Source organism: Phyllopteryx taeniolatus, chromosome 14 (assembly GCF_024500385.1).
Source record: "Phyllopteryx taeniolatus isolate TA_2022b chromosome 14, UOR_Ptae_1.2, whole genome shotgun sequence".
NCBI classification, from domain to species: Eukaryota; Metazoa; Chordata; class Actinopteri; order Syngnathiformes; family Syngnathidae; genus Phyllopteryx; species Phyllopteryx taeniolatus.
Genome location: NC_084515.1, coordinates 7,384,332 through 7,409,161, shown reverse-complemented (window position 1 = coordinate 7,409,161; position 24,830 = coordinate 7,384,332). Strand labels below are relative to the sequence as shown.

General features: G+C 41.7%; 2 protein-coding genes and 1 long non-coding RNA gene across 4 annotated transcripts; 2 read left to right on the top strand and 1 right to left on the bottom strand.

The window, feature by feature from the left end:
• The first annotated feature begins 854 nt into the window (after positions 1 to 854).
• On the top strand, positions 855 to 15,093 carry LOC133489296 (cyclic AMP-responsive element-binding protein 3-like protein 3-A). 2 transcript variants are annotated; one of them, XM_061798231.1, is made up of 10 exons: positions 885 to 1,382; positions 3,327 to 3,425; positions 3,940 to 4,180; positions 5,060 to 5,190; positions 6,599 to 6,703; positions 6,802 to 6,908; positions 9,009 to 9,077; positions 9,893 to 9,977; positions 10,252 to 10,345; positions 12,067 to 15,093. In XM_061798231.1, exons 2-10 carry the CDS (start codon positions 3,339 to 3,341, stop codon positions 12,225 to 12,227), a joined length of 1,080 nt encoding a protein of 359 aa, XP_061654215.1. In that variant the 5' UTR covers positions 885 to 1,382; positions 3,327 to 3,338; the 3' UTR covers positions 12,228 to 15,093. The 2 variants fall into 2 exon arrangements, with proteins under 2 accessions (XP_061654216.1, XP_061654215.1); XM_061798232.1 differs by lacking the exon at positions 10,252 to 10,345 and having other exon boundaries at positions 855 to 1,382; positions 12,067 to 12,234.
• Positions 15,094 to 18,577: 3,484 nt separating this feature from the next.
• On the top strand, positions 18,578 to 24,793 carry LOC133489433 (relaxin-3 receptor 1-like). Its single transcript, XM_061798505.1, has 3 exons — positions 18,578 to 19,001; positions 20,708 to 21,151; positions 22,526 to 24,793. Exons 1-3 carry the CDS (start codon positions 18,789 to 18,791, stop codon positions 23,132 to 23,134), a joined length of 1,266 nt encoding a protein of 421 aa, XP_061654489.1. The 5' UTR covers positions 18,578 to 18,788; the 3' UTR covers positions 23,135 to 24,793.
• LOC133489436 (uncharacterized) lies at positions 18,838 to 20,868 on the bottom strand. Its single transcript, XR_009791903.1, has 4 exons — positions 20,735 to 20,868; positions 19,998 to 20,052; positions 19,760 to 19,912; positions 18,838 to 18,974 (listed from the first exon to the last, which is right to left on the bottom strand). It is a non-coding gene; the product is annotated as an uncharacterized LOC133489436 (long non-coding RNA).
• Positions 24,794 to 24,830: the final 37 nt, after the last annotated feature.

Sequence of the window (24,830 nt, the reverse complement as noted above, 5' to 3'; positions counted from 1 at the left end):
GTTTGTCACGCTCAATAGAAGATAATAGATCTTTGCAAGTGTACATGTTCCTGAACATCTTATGTAATTCCAGCCTTAGTTGGGTTTATCCTTAATAAAAACCTGAGACAGATGGCCTTTATTATGGCAGTAAAGATAAGGAAAGATGATACATGGTGTGTTAGCTCTGACTGAGGGAGGATACACAGACATACACAGGGAAAATGAAACTGACGGACTGAGTAGAAATCTGACATATTCTCTGTGATTGGGGAGTACATGGGAACTTGTTGGTGTAATTCTAACAGAACGCGTTTGTTTGAGGCCTCAACAGTTGTAGACCACAGACTGTAAGACGACTTAACTTTATCCAGTGCAGAAAAGCTCTGCAAAACCAGGTTTGTGCCCTGGAGGTTTCTTTGTCGCTTAAGATGAATAATAAACTGCAGCACACTGGTAGGATTGATGGATGTACTTTCACACACACACAAAAAAACAAAACAAAAAACAATCTACCTCTCTGACAGTGTTAGTCAAAAGTGGTCAATACTACTTACGAAAAGCAGCTTTTCACTGAATCAAATGTTCAAAATCTGCATAGTGTTATCGTGGTTTAATCTTACTTTTAATCCACTACTGTACATTTGAAGACAGTTTGACAGTTAAGTTGAATTAGACTTTTACATAAAACACATTTGCATTTAATCTTTTGGAACATTTTATTTTTTTCCCCCAAACATTTATTTAGGATTATTTATTGTTTTATTATTCCAATTAAATCATTAGTTTATTATGTTCCTATATTCCATCACAACAAGTCTGCGTAATGTTACAGCATCTTTAAATAACATGAAATAGACTTTTTAGGAATAAAACCTCTGCGTCATTTTTTGGATGAACACTTGGGCCTACTACAGTACTGTATTTTAATGTTATCATTATGGTGGTACTTGGAGAACTAATCATTTTGTTAGGGGGTACTTGGTGTAAAACAACGCCTGATTTAGATAAACAGTACATGGAGGCAACAAAATAATGAATGTGAAACCACATGGAGAACTTACACCTGCCTTGACTGATCTTTTGGTTCAATTTGTTACGATTGGCTCACTGAGCTGTCCACTAAACATTGGATTGGACACTGATCAGCTGGGTTGTGGAATGAGTGATATGGAACTTCAACTTTGTCCTCTGAATCATACTTAGAAGTTCCTCTCATATGCTCAAGACACAGAGGAGTGCATTGATCAGGTCGAGTGTTTTGATTGCTGCTGCGCTCTTTCACTAACATTTGATCAGCTTGTTGGATTAATAACACCGGCCTTGGACAAGGTGAAACCCTCTTGCCTTCAGCTTGAAAGGAGAACGAAAACATTTTAGGCAGGTTTCAGCGGAGAGCAGCAGTAAGTACATACTAAACAGCAGTTCAACATTTTGATTATTATTATTATTATTTTTGTTTTTAAAGTGTGTAGCTTCTTCATGTCAGAAAAATCCATCTTGTGTCAAAAATGGCATGAACAGCACAACCTCAGTTAAAAACAAAACAAAACAAAAAAACAGACTTAACTGAAAGTCGATAACAATTGATGTTTTTTTTCATCGTGACACACATTTCCGACTACCTACCAGAACTCTGTTTGAGTTTCAGGAGCCTAAACCTGTCTAACGTGTTGGCATTCCTTTCCCTCATAATCGACGTGACAAGCTGAGATTCACCGCCTGAACTTTATCTTCAACTCAAAAGCTGTGCTCAACTCAAATCCAAACCTATGCCACGTCGTAATCTACAGGGATTTGTTAGTCGCCGCAGTGGATTACAATCCTAAATTTCAAAGACAAGATGGGCAAGAGCCTCTTCCACGCCTACACGTTGAAAAACGTACTTGCCGAACATATACAGTATATCGGTGGCAGTAAACTGTTGGGTTTGAGTGGATGAATATATACGTCAGTGGCTGTGAATAATCATTATCGGATCTGTTTTTGCACTGTGGATGGGGATTGTGGATGAAAAAATTGGCCAGTTTGTGCTGACATATACTGTTTTTTGGGGAGGGGAGTACTATTTCTTACTTGAAAATAATTTATAATTCTTACTTTTAATTATTGCAGTAGATTAAATGCTTAAAAAAATAATCTATTCATATGATATACAATTCTTTCTTTTCATTTATTCACAGTGCCTTTTAGCAACCTCCTTCCCCCCTGAATGCATTTTGCAACAAATGCTGGGATCTTAAGCATATAGTAAATATGAAATATACTTCTTAAAAGTACTCAAAACAGGAGTTTGCGTAAAAAGTGACAGAAGCGATTCTAGGGCAGTGAGTTCTCAAACCTTTCGAGTCCACGGACCCTTTACAGGGGTGACATTTTTGCGAGGAACCCCTTCATAAGCGACTACATGCACAGTAGCCCTAAATGCCATAGGAATTAAAGAGTTGGCTATTTCAGAGAAAAAAAAGTCTAAATATTACGGTAACAAATTTAAATTTGAAGAAAAAAGTTGTAATGTTATAAGCATAAACATTTAAAAGGAAAAAGGAAAAAAAAAGATGTTATGTTACAAAAACAAAGGTTTGCCAAGGTAAAAAGTCGTAATTTTACGAGAACAATGTTGTATTTTTCCAAGAGAAACTCATACAAATCTAATATTAAAGTCAAAGTTTAACTAGGGAAGAAAATGACTTCTTAATTAAAGTTTTATTTAAGTGAATTTAAAAATATATACTTTATTCTTCTAATATTAAACCTTTTATTCTGGAAAATATGTCAATATCCTTAAAAAAATTACATAATTACATACATCAATACATTCATTTTTGTTCTAAAAAAATAGTACTTTATTCTGTAATAACGTTTTTTTTTTTATATATAAAAATTGGACTATATTCTTAAAACATGCACCTTTAGGACTTTATTCCTGTATATTCTGCCTTTGCTCTACAAAAAAGAAACCAGACTTCATTCATGCAGGTTTGTAAGATTTATGTGATGATCCGTCACATTCATATCGGAGCTTTTATTGTCCCAAAGCTAAGGAAGGGAGGAGTAATTAGTTTATCATGTTTGTTTTATTGCCACGTCGATCGTGACACGTAGGTATGCATTTTTAAAAAATGATACAACATAATAGTGGATTGAAAATTATTTAGCAGACCCCCAAACTACAGCTTGTGGACCCCTAGGGGTGCAGGGACCCCAGTTTGAGAACCACTGGCCTACAGCAGTAAAGAAAAAAAAACTGTAGTATCATTGTCCAGTGTCCAAACCATTTTTTGTGAGTTGTTTAGTCTAAAAAGTAATTAGAGTGTACTTGTTGGCTCTAATTTTCCTCTTTTCAGGTAAAAGGCGGGATGGATCTCATTGACCTGCTCTTCAGAACCAAAGATGAAACCAGCACCTGCCATGGCAACCCACCGTGGCCCATCACCATGTATGACGTAAGTACACTGGTCATTTTGCAGCGCGGCCCTGAACATGAGCACTCTAACAGGACTATAATAAAGGCACTGCGTCATGTACTGTACTTAAATTGCTCTCTCGTGGCTGTATCACAAGTAAATGAACTGGCTGCTATATGGTCTTGTTTGTAGGGGATGATAAGGATCCCATCAGTATTGCCAATGAAACATTGTAAATTCACTGATATCGGAAAAAAACATGAGAACTTTCACAACATCAATGGGCATTGCAGCATGAAATCATGATGCACAAACTGTTTCATTACATTCTATTTAATTATATTATTACTATTTTTGTGTACGTAGAATACTGCAGAGTGCTATATTTAAAAAAAATAAAAAATAAATTGTTGAGTTTTTTTTGGGAGGTTGGAACAAATTAATTTCCAATCATTTCAATGAGGAAAGATGATTTGAGAAGGTATTAAACTTGTAAGCCAGGGCACCACTGTTATCTCTATACATACTGTACTAAATATAACGTCCTCTGCAGGCGGAGAGCCCAGACGGAAAAGGTCCCGACGACTTTTTGGACTCTCTGCTGGCTGGCAGTGAGTCTTCCTCAGCTACGACCTCTCCTCCGTGGTCCCCTCTCACCCCGGATAGCGACATGCCCGACTTGGCCGACGAACTCCAACTGCCCTCCTGCGCTTCATTTCCAGGCTTCACATCCGTGCAGCTTCCACCCTGCAAACATGAAAATCAAATTACGCCTGATGTTTACATTGATCTGGGTAGGATTTCATTTCCAGTTTAAAAGTGATGATGCCATGTAATGGAAAAAAGATTAGAATTTGCTGTCACCAGACTGTTTGACACAAACCACAATTTGTCTGATATCTATGTCACAAGCTGGGTTACAATTTTATAGTAACTTGTCATAACATTTGCTGTAGAGTAATAAGTTTAAAGTAAATTTCTGAAGTTCAGATAAGATTTAAATTTCTTTTCAATCTTGGGGAATGGCACTTGGGGGCGGCACGGTGTCATACTGGTTAGCACGTCTGCCTCACAGTTCTGAGGACCCAAGTTCAAAGCCGGCCTCCCGTGTGGAGCTTGCATCTTCTGTCCCTGCCTGCGTGGGTTTTCTCCGGGTACTCCGGTTTCCTCCTACATCGTAAAAAACATGCGTTTTAGGTTAATTGAAGACTCTAAATTGCTCGTAGGTGTGAATGTGAGTGCGAATGGTTGTTTGTTTATATGTGCACTGCGATTGGAAGGCGACCAGTTCAGGGTGCACCCCGCCTCTCGCTCGAAGATAGCTGGGATAGGCTCCAGCACGCCTGCGACCCTTGTGAGGATAAGTGGTACAGAAAATGGATGGATGATACTTGGTGAAATGAATTATGAACAGTTCAACATAGCAGTCAGTGTTAGCACAAAAACGTCAGGCTTAATATATAAATTATTTATTATATAAATAAAATTTTTACTATTTATGCTGCCAAATTTGGTTCCCTTCACAATCAAGGGCTACTTTAAAGGGCAGCATTCATATTTTGGAGCGATAGGTCCATAGCATCAGTGACCTAGGTTTAATTTAAAAAAATAAATTAATTAATTAATTTAAAAAAATCTTCTGAATGGTTACTTAACTTCTTATGTTTTTAAAGGCTGGGAGTCTGATGGCCTCCAGGAGAAGCTGGGAATGGCGTACTACCGCACATCAAATCAAAGTTCCACAACGTCATCAAGTCAGACGCTTACAGTGAAGGACCTGCTCTTATCCAATCTGGGAAAGAAAGTAAGCAAAGAAACATCTGTAGTAAATTTGTTGTCATTCTGTATATTTGTGTCTAATTCACACAGAAAGTAAAGTGTTTTTAACAACAAAAATAACACTATAATATTGTACTTACATACAGTTTGGACAATTCAATAGAACGGAAAGAATTGAACTTTTATTGCCACATTTTTTCTTCAATTCAATGGACAATGTGTTGCTCCTTCCTTCACAATCGACTCAGTAACATTGCAGAAAATTTAGTCATTTTGCGCCAAGAATAAAGAATATCAATAATAATATTGGTATAGTGTCTGTCTACATTTGTTGCGCCACCATTTGTGTTTAACTAGCCGTTGCTTAAATGTTTATAAACAGCAAAACCGATGGTATTTCTTATCCCGTCTACGGCATTTTGCATTGTTTGTTAGTTTGACAGTAAACTTCAACTGAGAGTGGCAATGAACAGCTTGAAGCCTCTTTTTTGAAGAATTGTTCACTATCTGCCAAACTGCTGCTTCTTGTGAAGTGAGTTGAGATCTTTTTGCTTGCAAGTCAAACAAACAAACAAAAAAAAAACATAAAACCACTGAACAACGCCTTGTGTCTCAAAATTTTTAAAAAAAAAAATAAAACTCACTCGTATCAGTATCAGGGCAGACAACCATTCAGTGTGATTTCAACCCACGCAGCCTGCATGGAAATCAGGCGCATGTATGCCATCAGTGACCCGATAGAAAAGGGGAATGATTATCCATCCTTCCTTCCATTTTCTGAACCGCTTATCCTCACTAGGGTCGCGGACGATTATAATAAAATAATTCTAAGAATAACATAAAAGGGTGAAAAAGTTTTGAATTTGATTCCAATACATCTCTAGGCCTGAAATCAAATTATATTTCTTTCATTGAGTTCCTTTTCAGGCTGTGTGCACCTATACCGTACACTGCACAATGAAATGGGGAAGGATGGTTAAATCTAGTGCACTCTTAAGGTGAGCTGCCCTCTTAACACCCATCCATCCTCTTTACCATTTATCCTCACTAGGGTCGCAGGCTGCTGGAGCATATCCCAGATATCTTTTGTCGGGAGGCGGGGTACACCCTGAACTGGTCGCCAGCCAATTGCAGGGCACATAGAAACAAACAGCCATTCGCACACACATTCACACCTATGGGCAATTTAGAGTTTTCAATGAACCTACCACGCATGTTATTGGGATGTGGGAGGAAACCGGAGTGCCCGGAGAAAACCCACGCAGGCACGGGGAGAACATGCAAACTCCACACAGGCGGGGCCGGGATATGAACCCCGGTCCTCAGTACTGTGAGGCAGATGTGCTAACCAGTCACACACTGCGCCGCCCCCTCTTAACATATTATATTTATATGATGATTTAATACGCATTCTGTCTATTTCAATATTACAGATAATTCCCCAGCATCCTCTGCAAGAGCTTGCTCTTAATGAGGATGAGAAGAGACTTCTAGCAAAAGAAGGCATTAACTTGCCCAGCGAACTGCCTCTATCTAAGGTGAACGAGGCACGCCACGTACACATAAGTTACGCAACCTCTGCTGTTAGCTAAAACGTATTCACGTTTACCCCCCCCCCCTTGTATTTCATCACAAGTGTGAGGAGCGTGTTTTGAAGAAGATCCGTCGGAAAATACGCAACAAGCACTCAGCTCAAGAGAGCCGCAAAAAGAAGAGGGAATATGTGGATAGTCTGGAAGAAAGGTACCCGTCTCTCACACTAACCAAAAAGTCACACACAACAAAAACACTCTCACACACAACAAAGAAACCTCATACACACCAAAATACCTAGCACACACACACACACACACACTCAAAAAACTCTCGCTTACAACAAAAAAACTCTCACACACCAAACAAAACAAATGTCTCACACGTCTCTCACATACACACACATCGAAAAACCTCCCCTTCACACAAACACAGATGCGCACGCACACACACAACTATGAAACCTCTCACACACTCATGTATACCCAAAACCTCTCACACATAAAAAAATATATTTTGCCATAAACTCACTTGTTAAAACAAAATGAGAGTCAAAAATTGTGTGTGTGAAAAGAATTGCAAAAGTGTAAACAGAAGCCAACCCAAATCATAGAACAAAGCAGAGAACATTTCACTTTGACCTGAAAGAAACAAAGACCACACATTAATGAGAGTGAACGTGGTAGAATGAATGTGACTGGAACACTGTTAGAACAACAAACAATCATTTCCGAGTCACAAAAGAAGCAATTCCCTCAATTACAAAAACACCTTGTTCAATAATTAAGTGGCTTGGTTTATCCATCCATCCATTTTCTGAGCCGCTTCTCCTCACTAGGGTCGCGGGCGTGCTGGAGCCTATCCCAGCTGTCATCGGGCAGGAGGCGGGGTACACCCTGAACTGGTTGCCAGCCAATCGCAGGGCACATAGAAACAAACAACCATTCGCACTCACAGTCATGCCTACGGGCAATTTAGAGTCTCCAATTAATGCATGTTTTTGGGATGTGGGAGGAAACCGGAGTGCCCGGAGAAAACCCACGCAGGCACGGGGAGAACATGCAAACTCCACACAGGCGGGGACGGGGATTGAACCCCGCACCTCAGAACTGTGAGGCTGACGCTCTAACCAGTCGGCCACCGTGCCGCGGCTTGGTTTATTATTAAGGCAAAAGAGAGAGAGAGAGAGCGAGAGAGAGAGAGAGAGAGAGAGAGCTACAGTACTTATTTTAGGCTCTACCCTCATGCTTGGTAACCCCCCACTTGGGAAAATGGACAGTGAAGTGTCAGTTCATGTCACGGCAACTGAAGTGTTGAAGATGTGTTAAGGCATCATGTCACACCGCAGGGACATGCTGGAAGTACTGTAAATGCAATCTATCTACACAGCTAACCTTTGTCACACACTAAACCTAATCGCTGCTACCATCCTCCCACACGTTGACAGGCCTGGCCCTTCAACACGTCTGCAAACATCATCATCATCATATGTGTTGCATTGTTTCAAACCGCTGCTTCTAACAATCACTCGCTCGACTCCTGGTCTCCTATGCCATTAACTAGTTCAGTTCAGTTCTTTCTAGACACACAGCAATACAGTAAGTGGTCTCAGACAAAGGGAGCCCAGATGGATGTTGTCCTTTGTTTTGTTGAAGTCACTGATGGATTACTCTGTGTTGCAGTATATTTATACAATCTCACAAAAGTGAGTACATACTTCTCATTTTATGTACGTTTTATTATATTTTTTTTCTTGGGACAACACTGACGAAATGACACTCTGTGACACTCAAGTGACTTGTTTATGTTACAAGGTCTCAACACCAAATGAATCTGAAAAATTACAAAACATTGAACATGTCGGCAATCAATTCCTAATCTCAAATACAATAACTATCATTTGGAGACGTCCACACAGATCTACACCTCTTCATTTTATGATCAAATGAAAACATAATGGCCAGTAAGATTTCACACACTCCCTGTTGCCGAATCGGCATTTTTTTGGTAATTTAGAGAGCCACAACCAGAGAATATCACCGGTGTGCTGTTATTAGTCATGACTCAGCTCAGTCAGAGGGCCATCATGGTGGATGACTCATGGTGATGAAGAGAAACAATAGAAGCAGCAGCAGCGGAAGCAGAAAGAAAGAAGGGGCTGAGGGCTGGAGTCATTGGAAGACAGAGATAACACTCAAACATATATTGGCAAGGGAGGGGAAAAAAAGGGGAGACAATGCACTGTTCTATCTTGAGATTTTGGATACCCTTTTCCCTCATTGTATCTGCCTTTCCCTTCTCCTTCCCTAGGATGTCTGCATGCAGCGCTCACAACCTCCAGCTGCAGAGGAAGGTCCACAGACTGGAGGAGACAAACAAGTAAGATGAAGATGTTCAATGTTTAAGAGATGACATGACAGTCATTTTACAATAATCAAGATATGACAACATTTACAGTGGATATAAAATGTCTACACATCTTGGGTTCAAATGCCAGGTTTGTCTGATATAAAAGATGAGGCCAAGATAAATCATTTCAAAACTTTTTCCACTGTTAATGTGACCAATAAAAATAAACAGCTAACATAATGTGGTCGCACACGTATGCACAACCTCTACTAGTGGGCTGTGTTCAAAATTAACTAATCAATCAAACTTATGTTAAATGAGCATCAGCACACACACCTGCCACTATTTTAAGTGCCTATGATTAACCCCAAATAAAGTTCAGATGTTCTCGTATGCGTTAGCCAACAGTTTTGTATGGTTCCGAGACCTTTCAAAGCATCAGAGGGATCTAATTGTTGAAAGATATCAATCAACACATTTCCAAGGCATTCAATATACCATGGAACATAGTGAAGAGAAGACTGAAATGACAAAAGAAAGCAAGAAATAAAGCAAGGGGGAAAGGAAGAAAGGAAAAACCAAGAAAGCCAGAAATAAAGAGATAAAGCAAGCAAGCAAGAAAGAAAGAAAAAAGAAAGAAAGCAAGCAAGAAAGCAAGAAAGAAAGAAGGAAATAAATAAAGAAAGAAGGAAAAATAAATAAATAAAGAAAGAAAGAAAGAAAGAAAGGAAAAAGAGTCAAGTTGAATTTCCGACAAAGTTCTGTTAGGCCAACTTTCCCTTGGTAGCCCGTAGTCCAGCTTGGTAATTGTCACAGTCATTGTCTTGTGTGTCTTTGCATAACAGCGCTTTGCTGGAGCAGCTGAGCCAGCTCCAAGCTCTCCTGCCTAACAGCTCCAACAAAACAACACAAAGAGGGACCTGCCTCCTGGTGAGTTAAACCGCACTCTACATTAATTTGTCGCCACCGCACTCTTGGCAACATCTAAATAATAAATGCGCTGGAGTGCCAATGCACATGATTTAACAAGCATTGCCTGTGGTCCACTGCACTGTTGTATTGATCTTTTAGATCTTAATCAAATGGGAGGTTTGTAAAGCACCTAGGGTCGCATGTTGGGTAAAAGGTTGCGTTTGCTGTACCTAATAACTTTCTAATAGCCTTTTCTCCCTCTCCTCTTGTCTTCTGTTTATATTCGCTGCAGGTTTTGCTCATTTCCTTCTCTCTCATTATTTCCTCAAATATGAAGCCAGATCCCTACAGTCAACCAAGCCAAGGAGAGTACAAAGAGACCTCAGGTGTGTGTATATATATATATATATATATATATATATATATATATATATATATGAGGCAGGGTCGTATATTTGGCACCTGGGCCTTCAGTGAGAACGTAATCCACCTCTTAATACCACTACTGTCACTTTGCAATTACAGAAACCATCAAAAATGCAACATATAGGCACGCAACTACGCCATGCATCTCAACTGGAGCCATTCAGAATCGATATTAATCGACTTACATGACAAAAAAAAGAAATCATTTAAATAAAAGCGAGGCGCTGATCATTATAGACCCTCCATCCATCCATTTTCTGAGCCGCTTCTCCTCACTAGCCTATCCCAGCTGTCATCGGGCAGGAGGCGGGGTACACCCTGAACTGGTTGCCAGCCAATCGCAGGGCACATACAAACAAACAACCATTCGCACTCACAGTCACACCTACGGGCAATTTCGAGTCTCCAATTAATGCATGTTTTTGGGATGTGGGAGGAAACCGGAGTGCTCGGAGAAAACCCACGCAGGCACGGGGAGAACATGCAAACTCCACACAGGCGGGACCGGGGATTGAACCCGGGTCCTCAGACTGTGAGGCTGACGCACACCGTGCCGCCCATTATAGACCCTATAAAGTGAATTCAGAAATGTTTCTAAATGCATAACACAGTGCCATGAAAAAGTATTGCGTCTCCCCCTTCTCAAATTATTATCAGATATGAGTGCGCCCACATGGCACAGGGAAAGAAGGAAGAGTGATTTTTTTATTTTTTATTTATTTTTTTAAGTCCGACTTGACAGCCAGTGAATGGATGGGCTTCGGGCTGGCATGTCTGCTTTGTCAGCCAAGAGTGCACGCACGTCACAGAGAGAAGTCGGGAGAGCGAGAGGGCGAAAAAAAGCCAGACGTGACAGCCAGTGTGTGGACACGGGCTAACAGGGCCACTTTAGAGCGCCTCATTGTTGTGGAAAAGGAAAAATAGAAACAGCTCTATTACTCATCTCACAACTCAACTCAGCTTTATTTAAAAAAAATACAACTGGACCTTTACAAAGGTTCTGTACACATGGTGGAAGATAAAGATAAAATAACAGTGAATAAAATCATAGTAAATTTTCAAAAATATTCTTTTCTCACTCAAATATACAAGAGCTCATTTTACTCACGCTGCACCATATACACGTTCGTCAAAGAGAGTGTCCCGGGATCCTGAAATTGTGATCTTGCGATCACAGCTTGCATGACGTCACTCATGTTGGCTGCAGCAGCTGAAGGTTGAATGTAAACAAACAACTGCACTTTTCTAACAGCTGTTAGTTTGTCCGTTAGCGAGTAACCTAAAATTCAGAATAGTATATCACATAGTTTACATTAAATCGGCCAGCACTGCTGATTCTGAAAGCCCTGGGCAGATTAGATTGACACGGCAACACATACAGGCTGAAATTTTATTGGACAAAAAAAAATGTACTGGAAGCACTGCAGCCAGAGAAATACTACAAAATGACTGGAACAGACTGTTCTAGTCATTTTCATAATAATAAAATTTTTATTAAATTTTATTATTATGAAAATAAAATTTCATGGAACAAATGTTAGAATTTAATTTGTAAATGAAGGTCAATTCTTCAGATTTTGCTAAGGCCAGAAAAGAACTGGCCCTGACTTTCCCTTCTCCAATCTCCACACACTATGAAAAAAACATGACGTACCCCCCCCTCCATGTTTATGTCCCTCAGTGCCGTCACGCTCTCTGCAGTCGGTCGACGAAGTGAAAGAGGTCGCTTCTACTCGTCCTCCCTTCTCGTTCTCCGGGAGCATGGCAGCCCTCAGTAGCGTAGCGGAGAAGCTTTTGAAAAGGCTGCCCAACGGCGAAGCTGCCAGCATCCCAGCAGCATGATCACAGGCCGAGCAACGACCACTGATGTCTGCGGACCCTCGGGAAGAAATACACAGCAAAGGCTTTCAGGCGCAGCATCCAAATGAGTCTCACTGGTTTTCAGCACGGCTTTCTCTATGGGCGGGAAAGAGGAGTCATCAAGTGGTTGTCATAACACACAAATAACATGTTCAAGTTGATAGAGGTCAGATGTCACTCTTATGCCACTTTGGAACAGCTGCTATGTACTGTGGTGATGATATAGGACTTCCTGTTTTGTGCACTATGAGCCATCTAGGATAATTTTATTATCTACATTAAATGTGTTGCTGGTGATCACACAGATGAGTGATTTACAAGGCTTTTTGGAATGGTTCAAATGAGGCACTCCTTGGAAAATGTTGAATATTTTCAAAATAACTGCAGCACATTTTTTCACATTGTTTTCAGCTGGGATAGGCTCCAGCACGCCCGTGACCCTAGTGACGATAAGCGGTATGGAAAAATTGATGGATGAATGAATCAGTCTGTTGTTTTATATGAGGTTCCTGCCCATTTTAAATCCTCCATAATCATCCCAGTCCCAAAGAAGAACTGTGTCCAGGACCTCAATGACTACAGACCCGTGGCCCTTAAATCTGTGGTCATGAAATGTCTAGAGCGGCTGGTTCTGTCCCAGCTCAAATCCATCACAGCTCCCCATCTTGATCCACTGAAGTTCAAATACAGAGCAAACCGCTCAGTGGATGATGCAGTTAACCTTAGCCTGCATTTTGCTCTGGACCACCTTGATTATCCTGGCTCTTAAGTCAGGATACTGTTTGTGGATTTCAGTGCAGCCTTTAATACAATCACACCCGAGTGGCTGCAGGGGAAGATGTTACTGATTGGGGTGGAACCCTCTATCTGCCGCTGGATTATGGATTTCCTCACCAACAGGCAACAGCAGGTGCGGCTTGCCCGTTACATGTCTGATCTCCAGTCCACCAACATTGGAGCACCTAAGGGGAGCACCATTTCTCTATTCACTATACACCAGTGACTGCACTTCAACCAACAACTCCATCATGTTGATCAAATTTGCAGACAATACCACCTTGGTCGGCCTTATCAAGGGCAACGACGAGTCTGCTTATAGGTAGGAAGTGTCTCATCACTCGATCTGATACTCTTTTCACCTCCAAGACATTCTTAACCAACTCTTCCTTAAAAATAAGCCCTACTCCATTTCTTTTCCCATCTACACCATGATAAAATAATTTGAACCCTGCCCCTAAACTTCTTGCCTGACTGCCTTTTCATCTTTTTTTAAACCGATCCGTAATTTGTGGAAAACCTCAGTGTTTTTTCCCAAAACTTTTTGGGGTTCCCCCTGTTTTCGTATTGTCTATATGTGCCCTAAGATTGTCTGGTGACCAGTCCAGGGTGGGTGCCAAGGGAAAAACTCTGTTTAAGGAAGAAACATGGAACAGAACCCGGGTTCTGTGGTGCCACTGTCTGCCTCAGCTAGTTGGTTTGAGATGAAGAGACAGAGGGACATAGGGTAGATAGAGAGAGAATATAGCTGGAAGAGGAATGAGCGAACAATGGGCACAACAACAGCTATATCAACCACAGTAATAGTTCCATGGTGACTGCAACAACGATGATACTCCCTCCAGAAGCAGAAAACAGTAGCCATAGGTGGCGGAGCGAAAGACAAAGGTAGTAACATACTAAATAGATTCTGCTGAGCTAAGTAGGATATAGAAAAGAGAAAAGGGAGAGAAGCTTGGTGCATCAGGAGAGAGCAGATAGTAGTGTTAAAATCTGCATTTTGAGTTTCTTTTTTTAAATTTCTGCATTAAATTTAATTTTATTCCAAATCCCTTATATGAAAGTACACTGGAGTCAAGAACACATTATTTTTTTCCACTCTCTACTAAGTTTAAGACATGTGAAGGTCATTCACAGATGAATAAAAAGCATCTTTCTCACCATTAGATTCAAACTCACCCAATGTTCTCAGTCCTGAGAAATGTAATTAATGCATGAGTGAGGTAAATGAAGTGAAACGCTAATATAAAGAGCAATTTTAGTCACTCAAAGCCATTTCCCTTCATAATAATTTGTGTGCAGCCATTCACACAGAAACAAAAACAGCATATGAACTTCTGCGTTATTTTCGTTCACATTTTGCCTCATTTATAGCGCATGGGTTGACATTAGGGGAATGCATTTGCAAATCAGTGGTGCAAGACACAAAATTAGGTCAATAGTAGACTAAAATGCTTTGGAATGCTTCTGGAGAATACAAATGAGCAGCTTCACAGCTTGATTCGGTATCTGTCTGACTGCCTTTCCATTGGTGTCAGTGCTTGTTCAAAGGAAAACAAACAAACAATAAACTCTACATCAGGGCAACATGAGCAAGTTCAGGAGGAAATTGACACCTGTGTCCATGCAACCTCCTCCCTCGGACACAGTGGTGCATTGACTGTGTTAATTAAAAACACAACACTGCCTTGTAAGAAATGCAAATAGTCCACATCCACGTCTCTCTCTCTCGCTCTCTTTTTTGCTCTCTCTTTGACTCAACGTATTTGAAATACGTCTGATAAGCGTCATTTCGCACTGACGTTACAAAACCTTGCAGTCCAAAGAATGCCGTTGTACAAATACCACCCTGCAAAATCTGATTTCACATCATATGCATAAATGTAAATGATGATATTTGGACATAATACCAGCATGGGTGAACAAAGACTGCAAGCGTATGGAAAAAATTGACATCACTGCTTTTGCTTAAAGCAATGATTCTTAAAGTGTGGGACAAGTACACAGAGTTGCATGTGGGCTTTCACGAGTGATTTATGAAGGAATCCCTGAATTAAATGTTAAAAATGTGCATAGTGTTAGTGACTTTTTTTTAACCAAGTGCAATACATTTTTCAGTACATTTTAGTAGTATTTAACGTCCAGTTGCATTTAATATTTGAGAATTCTTTGTTTTCAAACATTTATTTAGGTAAAATTTGTAACTTTTAATTAAGATCATCGTTTAAGTACAGTTTTAAATTTTTTCTATATTTAAGTGCAGTGTTAATGTTCAAACGGCATCATGCTACAGGAGCTTACAATAATACTCCATTTATCTTTTAGAGATAAAGCCTACTACACTACTGTATTTTAATGTTGGTCATGACGGTGATACATGGAAAGCTAAGTATTTTTTTAGATTGTACTTGGTGTACTAAGCTTGAGAACTGGTGGCTTAAAAGAAACATTAGGGAAACCTGCATAATTTCGGTCGGACTAAGTGCAAGAGCAGAATTAAAACAACTCAGCCTCTACAAAGATAATAATATTCCATTATGTGTGTGTGGTGTGTGTGATGAGCGTGTGTTTGTGTGTGTGTAGAATTGCATTGCATTGTTTTTAATATGGCGGCATGGTGCCGACTGGTTGGAGCGTCAGCCTCACAGTTCTGAGGACCGGGGTTCAATCCCCGGCCCCGCCTGTGTGGAGTTTGCATGTTTTCCCCGTGCCTGCGTGGACGCCGGTTTCCTCCCACATCCCAAAAACATGCATGGTAGGTTAATTGAAAACTCTGCATTGCCCGTAGGTGTGAATGTGAGTGCGAATGGTTGTTTGATTGTATGTGCCCTGCGATTGGCTGGCAACCAGTTCAGGGTGTACCCCGCCTCCTGCCCGATGATAGCTGGGATAGGCTACAGCACGGCCGCGACCCTAGTGAGGAGAAGCGGCTCAGAAATTGGATGGATGGATGTTTTTAATACTTTGGTGACCTGATTTAGCCCTGCAAACTACTCGACAGTGTCAATCAAAACACAGCGTGATTATATTTTTAAAGGCAGACATTTTGGATACAGCTTTTTAGATAAGTTGATACAAATCATCAAGGAACCCTGAAAAGATACAATGCAGTGCTTCCCCATCCAATCATTTTCTATAGCGCTATCCTCATTAGGTTAAAGGGTGAGCTGGAGCCTATCCCAGCTGACTTTTGGCAAGAGGCAGGGCACACCCTGGACTGTTTACCCAGTCAATCCCAGACAATTTAGTTTTCAATTAATCAAAAGTTTGTGCAATGTGACTAGATTAAATAGAATTAAAATAATTAAACAGTTTTTGTTACACTGCATCAATTGAATGGCCATTGTGCTGCTCTTTCTAGTGTGCCCGCCTTGGCCACCTGGGGACAGTATGATATACAGTGTTCCCTCGACACTTCGCGCTTCACGTTTTGCGGCTTCGGTGCTTCGCGGGTTTTTACAAAATATTCATCAAAAAAATAAAATAATTCATCAAAAAATAAAAATGAAAAAATACAGCCATATCAGCAGCCATATTGCGGAAAGACGCGTTGTTTCATGTTGATGCACGAGAGAGAAGGTTTCCCTGCATGCCAAACAAAGAGATGGGTTGACTCAGAGGCTTTGTACATGCCTGTACTGGACTGTACATGCCACGGGCACTCATACAAGGCGCGTGATTGGTTCCCGGCGCGACATCGACCAATGAGAGCACGAGTGGATTTATCCCGTGAGCTGATTGGCTGCGCATCATCGCAGCCTCACCCAGCATCTTCCCTTGTTGTGTCTCGCCAGTCTCGTCCACGCTGTTGACTGTCTCGCATACTGTATCATAGTGTTGTGTTTGTGATAACTTTTTTTGTTTAAGCGATAACCTTTTTTGATTAGTTAAGCCCTTACAATGCCGCCTAAGCGCTGTGCCCCTGCAAAAGCCTCCTGCGGGGCGCCCAAGAGGAAGAAGATGATGACCATTCGCGAAAAAGTGAAATTTTTAGATATGATCAAAGAGGGCAGAAGTTATGCATCCCGGCAGGCCATTATGGTGTGAATGAATCTACAGTGCGCTACATCAAGAAAAAGGAAGCAAACATCCACAAAACTGCTTCAATAAGGAAGCGAAACGTGTGGTAACTCAGTGTAATAAGAGACGGGGTTATGTCCTTGTACGGGGGAATTATGAAGCAAAAGAAAAAACAAAGACAACAACTACCCATCACCATGTTTTTCTCCAAGTTAAACCCCCAGCTACACCATCAGCGCCTCCAGCAGAAGAGTCTCCGAGTGAACCTAAAGCCTCTACGAGTCAAGTGAGAGCCTCTCCTCCGCCACCAACGCAAGCCTCTTCGGCTCTCTCAGAAGGCAATGTTGATGAATGTTAATTACTGTATAAGGTTTTATAAATAAAGATTTAAGTAAATACGTGTACTGTTGTAGTCTTTGTCTCAAATATGTAAAGTATAAATACTGCTTACATATTTTAAACATTCTGGTACCCACATACACGAAAATTCCTGAGGGGGGTGTGGGGGCAAATCCTACTTCGCGGTTTTTCACCTTTCGCGGGGGGTTCTGGTCCTCATTAACCACGAAAAACGAGGGATCACTGTATACTGTTGATTGAGCTCTCAGCTAATCAGTATGGCACTAATATTAGTCATTCTTTTTTACTATGAGTACTGTTAAATTGTGTGTCTGCATGTGCTGCCTCACTGTTGGTGTTCAATCCATTACTTAAAGGGTTAAAGCACCACAACATACATGCTATTTAGAGTTAAAATTAGCTAGCAGACTGAAAGACTAAGCTATGTTGTTTTGAATACAAAAGGTATAATTCTCTTTGTTTGACGTTTAGTTTGACAATAAACGTCCACTGGGAGTGGCATTAAACAGCTTGAAGCCCCTCTTTTCCAAGAATTGTTCAGTATTTGCCAAACTGCTGCTTATTGTGAAATGAGTTGAGTTGACTTCACTGCCATTATATAGCGCTCATATCACAAGTATGTGCTCGCAAGTCAAAGCAAATATTCGGCTGAACGACGGCTTGTCTCTCAAATAACTTGTAAGTCAAGGCAGTCGTACATCAAGGCATCAATGTATTTGATTATTTAAAAAAATATTTTAGATGTGGATTTCAAACGTTCATTCTACTAAATGAACTGGCCCATCTGTCCATTTGAAAATTTTATTTTGGCCATTTAGCACAAAAGTAAAGAGAACAAGTAGTGATCTCCAACCATGGAAAATGATCCACTTTCACTTATTTTGGTCTGAAATGTACTAATCAATTACTACAAATAATGTATCATTGTTCATCTATGAATGCCAGCAGCATATAGTGACAGGCATAACAATGTAATGCTCTTCCATTGGATGCCAGAAGGTACATAATTGACCTGTGTGTAACCACATTGTGTCATTTTTGTTTGGTGGCATGGGGCCGTGAATGTTTCTCATGTAAAATGTGCCTTGGCGCCCCCTCATGACCAAAAGCGGAACGTGAGTGATTATAAAAGGCTTGAAAGGCGTGAGCGTCACTCGAGAAGCGAGGAGGTGACTACAACAGTTGTGAATGCTCCTATATAGGCTGTCACTTAGTAATTACATATTTGCCTATATTGATTAAATGAGTCAGAAATGACTCACTACACATATGCCAAGGACTATGGAGATCTTTTCTTTCCCACTGGAACACACTTTGGAAATTAACCTTCCTAAAGAGGAGATGGTGGGTGCCAAGTTGCGTTAAAAGTCTCTCACCGATCGAGCCATGCAGAGCAACAGCAGCGCCTCCACATCAGCACCCATTGGTGCGCTGAGCGCATGCGGGGGAGAGGAAGATGAGCGTGAACTCTCCAAACTGGTCAACCCCAGCGGAGCCGGGTCCAACCTGGCTGCCTTGAACCTGTCCCTCAACTGCTGGCTCCAGATCCTCTCCAAGGAACCTTCTGTGGATCTGCATGGAGACAGTGCCAACACGGTGGTGAGTTTTTTTTTAATTGGTTAAAAATCATAGATCCAATTAAACTAACTAAAGATTAACGTTCGGATTTAAATCAGCTCCTTGCTTCCGTTGCCAAAGTTGCTGTTAAATTTTGTTAATTTCCTACAAAATGCTCAATCTGGTTCTGATCCAGATCAAAACCAGTTACAGATTGTGACCTGACAAAACATAGCAAGATTAGTATAATTTGATTTGATAGATTTGTATAAACATATCACAATGGATTTTCATTTGTTCCCAAATGTAAACTTGGTTATATATTGCAGATGACGACTTTGCGCCGCACACCAAGTGTCGTGACCGAATGCGATTAAAGTGGTCCATCAGGGGAACGAGAAAAATAGTCTGCAGCTCCTAGCCGCACACCATACCTTTACTGGCACCCTGCAATGGAAAAACCGCAACCCTGGTATTGAGGCTCCGCATACAATATACGATAATGTATTACACATGGCACATTTATCAAAGAAGCAGCGCATAGGAAATAGGCCAGAACAATTGCCCCATTCACTGACTGCACACGAGATTTTACGTTTTCACCACAGGTACCTATGAAATTATAAATAGAGGTCAGTATTATTGTAAATGGCCATCACCAGTTTGTCGGTCTCGATCTGGATGTCCCACAGGATATTTGCCTGATTGTTCTCAACCACCTTCAGTGGTGTCTGCCATCTTGATTCTGGGACCTCCAGTCCATATTTGGTACAGATGTTCTGGTACACTATTCCTGTTACCTGGTTATGCCGCTCCATGTATGCCTTGCGTGCCAGCATTTTACACCTTGCTGTGTGATGTGCTGCGCTGTCTCTGAGGCTTCTTTCCACTGTCTCCACCTGGGGTCCTGTCCGATGTGGTAGACCCGGCCCCTTCACGCTTAACGCCAATACCTTGGATGAGCGATTCAAATCATTAGGAGTTGCCTGGGTCAACAAGGTTACTGGAACAAGAGCAACACATTCATGCCGAACACACATATTTTTGTAGCATAGCTTGCCGGCACCTGGCTCTCACTTTACAGCTTCTGATCCTGCAACAGACACAATGAAGTTCAAACTGAGTACGATTCAACGTTAGGTATCTGAACTTCATAATATAAATGTGTTAAATTAACTTTGCCGTCAAATGCAATGTGGATCAGAATGAAATTGAAGTTGGTTTGACGGTACAACATACCGTGGTACCTCAACTTATGAATTTTGAGTTGCAAATCATTGTTTGGTGTTTTTTTGTTGTTGTTGTTGGCTCTTTTGCGAGCCCGAATGAGTTACGAGCAGGCTTCAGGTATGCTGCTGCTCAAGTGAAGCGAAACTGGAGCATTTACGGTACCATGATGCCCTTTCATGTGGACAAGGAGAGCCACAGTCGCCAATGCGCCTTTATCGACTGGGACAAAGAGTTTAACACACAAATTCAAAATGAGAACATTCAAAAAGAGCTGCTGTAGGCCACAGCTCTTCCCCAGACACTCACACTGAAGTAAGCGGCCAATTGGACAAAATCTGTTTATTTCTTTAATTCTTTCATTGTTTTGTACCATGGTGCTATTTTTCTGAACGAATTAAACTCGTAATGTAAGTCAAGGTACCACTGTACAAATAAATATTTGTTACATGACATTTTGATCATTATAAATAGATGGTTGTTATGTTTGTCTTTTTTAATGTGTTGGTTTGGTACTTTAGGTACGAGTCCTCATCGCTCTGGTCTACCTGGTGGTGTGTGTCTTGGGACTCGTGGGTAACCTCCTGGCACTCTTCTTGCTTCACTTCCGTCGCCGAGGTCACCACTACTCCTCCATCGACTGTTTCGTGATGAGCCTGGCGCTCACTGACCTACAGTTCGTCCTCACCTTGCCCTTCTGGGCCGTGGACACGGTGCTGGACTTCCGCTGGCCCTTTGGCAGGGTCATGTGTAAGATCGTGAGCTCGGTCACCACCATGAATATGTACGCCAGTGTGTTCTTCCTCACTGCCATGAGCGTGACCCGATACCACTCCCTGGTCACCTCACTGAAGATTGCCTCTCCGAGGATGGCGGCTGCTCGGGCTAAATGGGCTAGTTTGGCTATTTGGGTGGTCTCGCTGGTGGTCACACTGCCTCATTCCATCTACTCCACCACTGTTCAGGTTTGTTGACCTAACTTGCTTTCACCTATTTGTCAGGGGTGGGAAAAGTACTCACACTGTGTACTTAAGTATGAGTATAGATACTTGTGCAATAGACTCTGGTAAAAGTAGTAAACACCATACAATCTAAAATCTACTTAATTAAGTGTTTTCACAGCAAACAAATTTACTTCATGTGAAAGCTGAGCCTGTTAAGGTGAACACAAACCTATTACTATGTCGTTTGAATGGGAATAGGTGGATACACAGGCAATTTAGAGTCATCAATTAACCTACCATGCATGTTTTTGGGATGTGGAAGGAAACCTGAGTGCCCGGAGAAAACCCACGCAGGCACGGGGAGAGCATGCAAACTCCACACAGTCGGGGCCGGGGATTGAACCCGGGTCCTCAGAACTGTGAGGCTGACGCTCTAACCAGTCGGCAAACCGTGCCGCCGGGATGAGAATCAGCGCCTCCAAATCATGGTCCTCAGTTGGAAAACAGTGGAGTGTCCTCTCCCGGTCGGGAGTGAGATCCTGCCCCAAGTGTATGAGTTCAAGTATCTTGGGGTCATGTTCAAGAGTGAGGGAAGAATGGAGCGGGATATCGACTGGTGGATTGGTGCAGCATATGCAGTGATGTGGATGCTACATCGGTCTGTCGTGGTTAAAGAGGAGAGCCGAAAGGAAAAGCTCTCGATTTACTGGTTGATCTATGTTTGCACCCTCACCAAAGGTCACTAGCTGTAGGTCATGACCAAAAGAACAAGATGGCGCATACAAGCAGCTGAAACAAGTGTCCTCCGCAGGGTGTGAGCTACGTAGAGTGAGAGGTTCTGTCATTCGGGAGGGGCACAGAGTTGAGCCGCTCCTCCTCTGCATCGAGAGGAGCCAGATGAGCTGGCTTGAGCATCTGGTTAGGATGCCCCCTGGAGAGGTGTTCCTTGGCACATCCCACTGGAGGCGGCGCCGGGGAAGACCCAGGACATGCTGGAGGGACTATGTCTCTCAGATGGCCTGGAAACATCTCTGTATGCCCTAGGAAGAGCTGGACAAAGTTGCTTAGGGGAAGAAAGTCTGGGTTTCTCGTTTCAGGCTGCTGCCCCCGCAACACGAAACTAGATAAGGGGAAGAACATGGATGGATGAAAGTTTCCAACTGAAACTTTGCAACCATAGCTGTGGGACAATGGTTAGGAATTATTGACCAATTAATGGACTTACCTCTTGGGTACAATACCAAGAAAACAAATGCTATATTGGTAGTCCTCAAAGGTTTGGATGTTGGAAATGCAAAACATTGCAGATATAGATGGATCAAACTATACTTCTTGTTGGAAACAGACGTGTCCATTATTTCAGATTTAGGTCACCAACACCTTTTGTGTTCACAGGTGTCTGCCGACGATGAGCTTTGCCTGGTGAGGTTCTCCGCATCAGATTCAGGTCACTTGGATCCTCAAGTACTCCTTGGGCTCTATCAAATGCAAAAAGTGCTTCTGGGATTTGTCTTTCCTTTGATAATCATTAGCGTGTGTTACCTCCTCCTCCTGAGATTTATCCTGAGCCAGCGTGCGGTGGACAGCGTGATAGGCGGTGGTGTCGCAGAGAGGTCCGAATGCGAGCGAGGTCGCCACCGTCGCCGCTCCAAAGTCACCCGCTCCATCACCATCGTAGTTCTGTCTTTCTTCGTCTGCTGGCTGCCCAACCAGGCTCTGACCCTATGGGGCGTGTTGATCAAGTTTGACCTGGTGCCCTTCAGCAAAGCCTTCTACAACACGCAGGCTTATGCCTTCCCCCTGACCGTGTGCCTGGCCCAGGCAAACAGCTGCCTCAACCCAGTCCTTTACTGCCTCATCCGCCAGGAATATCGTGCTGGACTCAAGAAGCTTCTGCTCCGCGTGTCCATCCCAATACAAAACATTTTCACCCAGGCTCTGAGGGGGAGGAGAGTGGAGGTAGCTCCCACAAGCTTGGTCATGTTAAATAAAGACAATATGTAATTAAGTGGGTTTATTTTAAAGGGACTACAGTAAACCCCTGCCATTTGCAAGCGATAGGGACTGAGCCCTGCTCTGAATAGTGAAAAAAACGCAACTGATGCCCGCTCTTTGAATTGAATTTTTTTATAATTGCCTGTATTAATAGTATAAAGTTCTAAACCACAAATATAGCACAAACTGACTGTGATCTTGAAACTTTCATATAATTTCAAACTCATTTTACAACATTCCCCTTAAAAATAAACAGCACAGCAAAAGCATACAGATGGAGCAAAAACTCACCTTAACTTCTGCTAACAACTCGGGCTAAACTTAGCCTCCTCGCCGACATACAAAGATTTTAGTCTCTCAGTCAAGATGTATTGCTTCAACATATAGTGGTGCCTTGAGATATGACTTTAATTTGCATCGTCGCCACGTTTGTTATTCAAAACACTCATATCTTGAATCATCTTTCCCCACTGAAATGAAAGGAAATGCCATGAATCCGTTCCAGCCTCCCAGAAAAAAATAAAATAAAATTTTAAATAAAAAATAAGAAAGCACTCTATAAAATAGTACTTTCTAAAAACATAGTCCATCCATTCCCTGAACCGCTTCTCCTCACTCGGGTGTGCAGGCACCTGTCCAAGCTGACGTGGGGCTAGAGGCGAGATATACCCTGAACTGGTTGCCAGCCAATCACAGTAAAAACACATCACATTGCATTGTTTATTAGCATTCATCTAAGCGGACTTAAAGCGATGTGGTTGTCTTAAATACACAACGTGCAACTCTTTATTTTATTTTTAGTTTGACAGTAAACTTCAACTGGGAGTGGCAGTAAAAAGCTTGAAGCCTCATTTCTGAACAACCTTTCATTATCTGCCGAACTTCTGCTTGTTGTTGAGTTCACCGCCACCGTACAGCGCTCATATCTACATTTTTTGCTCGCACATCAAAGAAAAAAATCGTCCAAAAGACAGCTTGTATCTAAAAAACTGTTAAGTCAGGTCATTTGTATCTCTTGGGCCCACTGTACTTCGTAGACTTCCTACTTTCCTATCAGCAGGGGTTTGGCGCCATCTTGTGGCATTATAGAAATGCTGCGAACAGTAAAAATCTGTGAGCGATAGACACACACATAGGTAATTGCCTATAGATCCCACAAGATAGCAACAAAGTACTTCTTCTGTTAGAAAGGCTCTGGCCTGACGAAATGAAGCTAGTCCCCTCACTTCAAAGAGGTTCCTTGGCATCAAAGTTGTATTTTTACATTAGACGTTGCTTCGGTCCGAGTAGATGTTTTTTCAGTGTAGGTTCCACAGCGAAAATTATATGTGAATTTATGAACAGAAAACCATGAATATAGGCTGGGGTTCACTGTATTCCTTAATGTTGCCATTGGTTGTTTTATGCATAAAATCAGTTTGAACTCTCAAGAGGGACCTAGTCTTTGGCACATCCATTTTTGTGTCGCTATGCACATTTCACCAGTTCTGGATTAAAACAATTTTTACAGGTGCAGGTATAATCTTAAACAATGCAATCACTTTTCTTTCCTCAGTCCAATCAAGCAAAATGCAAAATTCAAGGTATTTGAATGTTGTCCCCACCCCTTCATTTTTTTATTTTAGACTCAAACACTCCTGATGAAAACTGCATTTTATGGTGCTTTTACATGTGTGACTTGTAGTCTGACCTCTGACTCCTTCAT

What these genes read in the sequence shown, in the direction of transcription:
- LOC133489296 (XM_061798231.1), top strand. Translation starts at nt 3,339, where the DNA reads ATGGATCTCATTGACCTGCTCTTCAGAACCAAAGATGAAACCAGCACC. An exon ending in GGCCCATCACCATGTATGAC is followed by an intron (nt 3,426 to 3,939) that starts GTAAGTACACTG and finishes CGTCCTCTGCAG; the next exon opens with GCGGAGAGCCCAGACGGAAA. An exon ending in GTGGATAGTCTGGAAGAAAG is followed by an intron (nt 6,909 to 9,008) that starts GTACCCGTCTCT and finishes CTCCTTCCCTAG; the next exon opens with GATGTCTGCATGCAGCGCTC.
- LOC133489433 (XM_061798505.1), top strand. Translation starts at nt 18,789, where the DNA reads ATGCAGAGCAACAGCAGCGCCTCCACATCAGCACCCATTGGTGCGCTG. An exon ending in GAGACAGTGCCAACACGGTG is followed by an intron (nt 19,002 to 20,707) that starts GTGAGTTTTTTT and finishes TTGGTACTTTAG; the next exon opens with GTACGAGTCCTCATCGCTCT. An exon ending in TCTACTCCACCACTGTTCAG is followed by an intron (nt 21,152 to 22,525) that starts GTTTGTTGACCT and finishes TTGTGTTCACAG; the next exon opens with GTGTCTGCCGACGATGAGCT.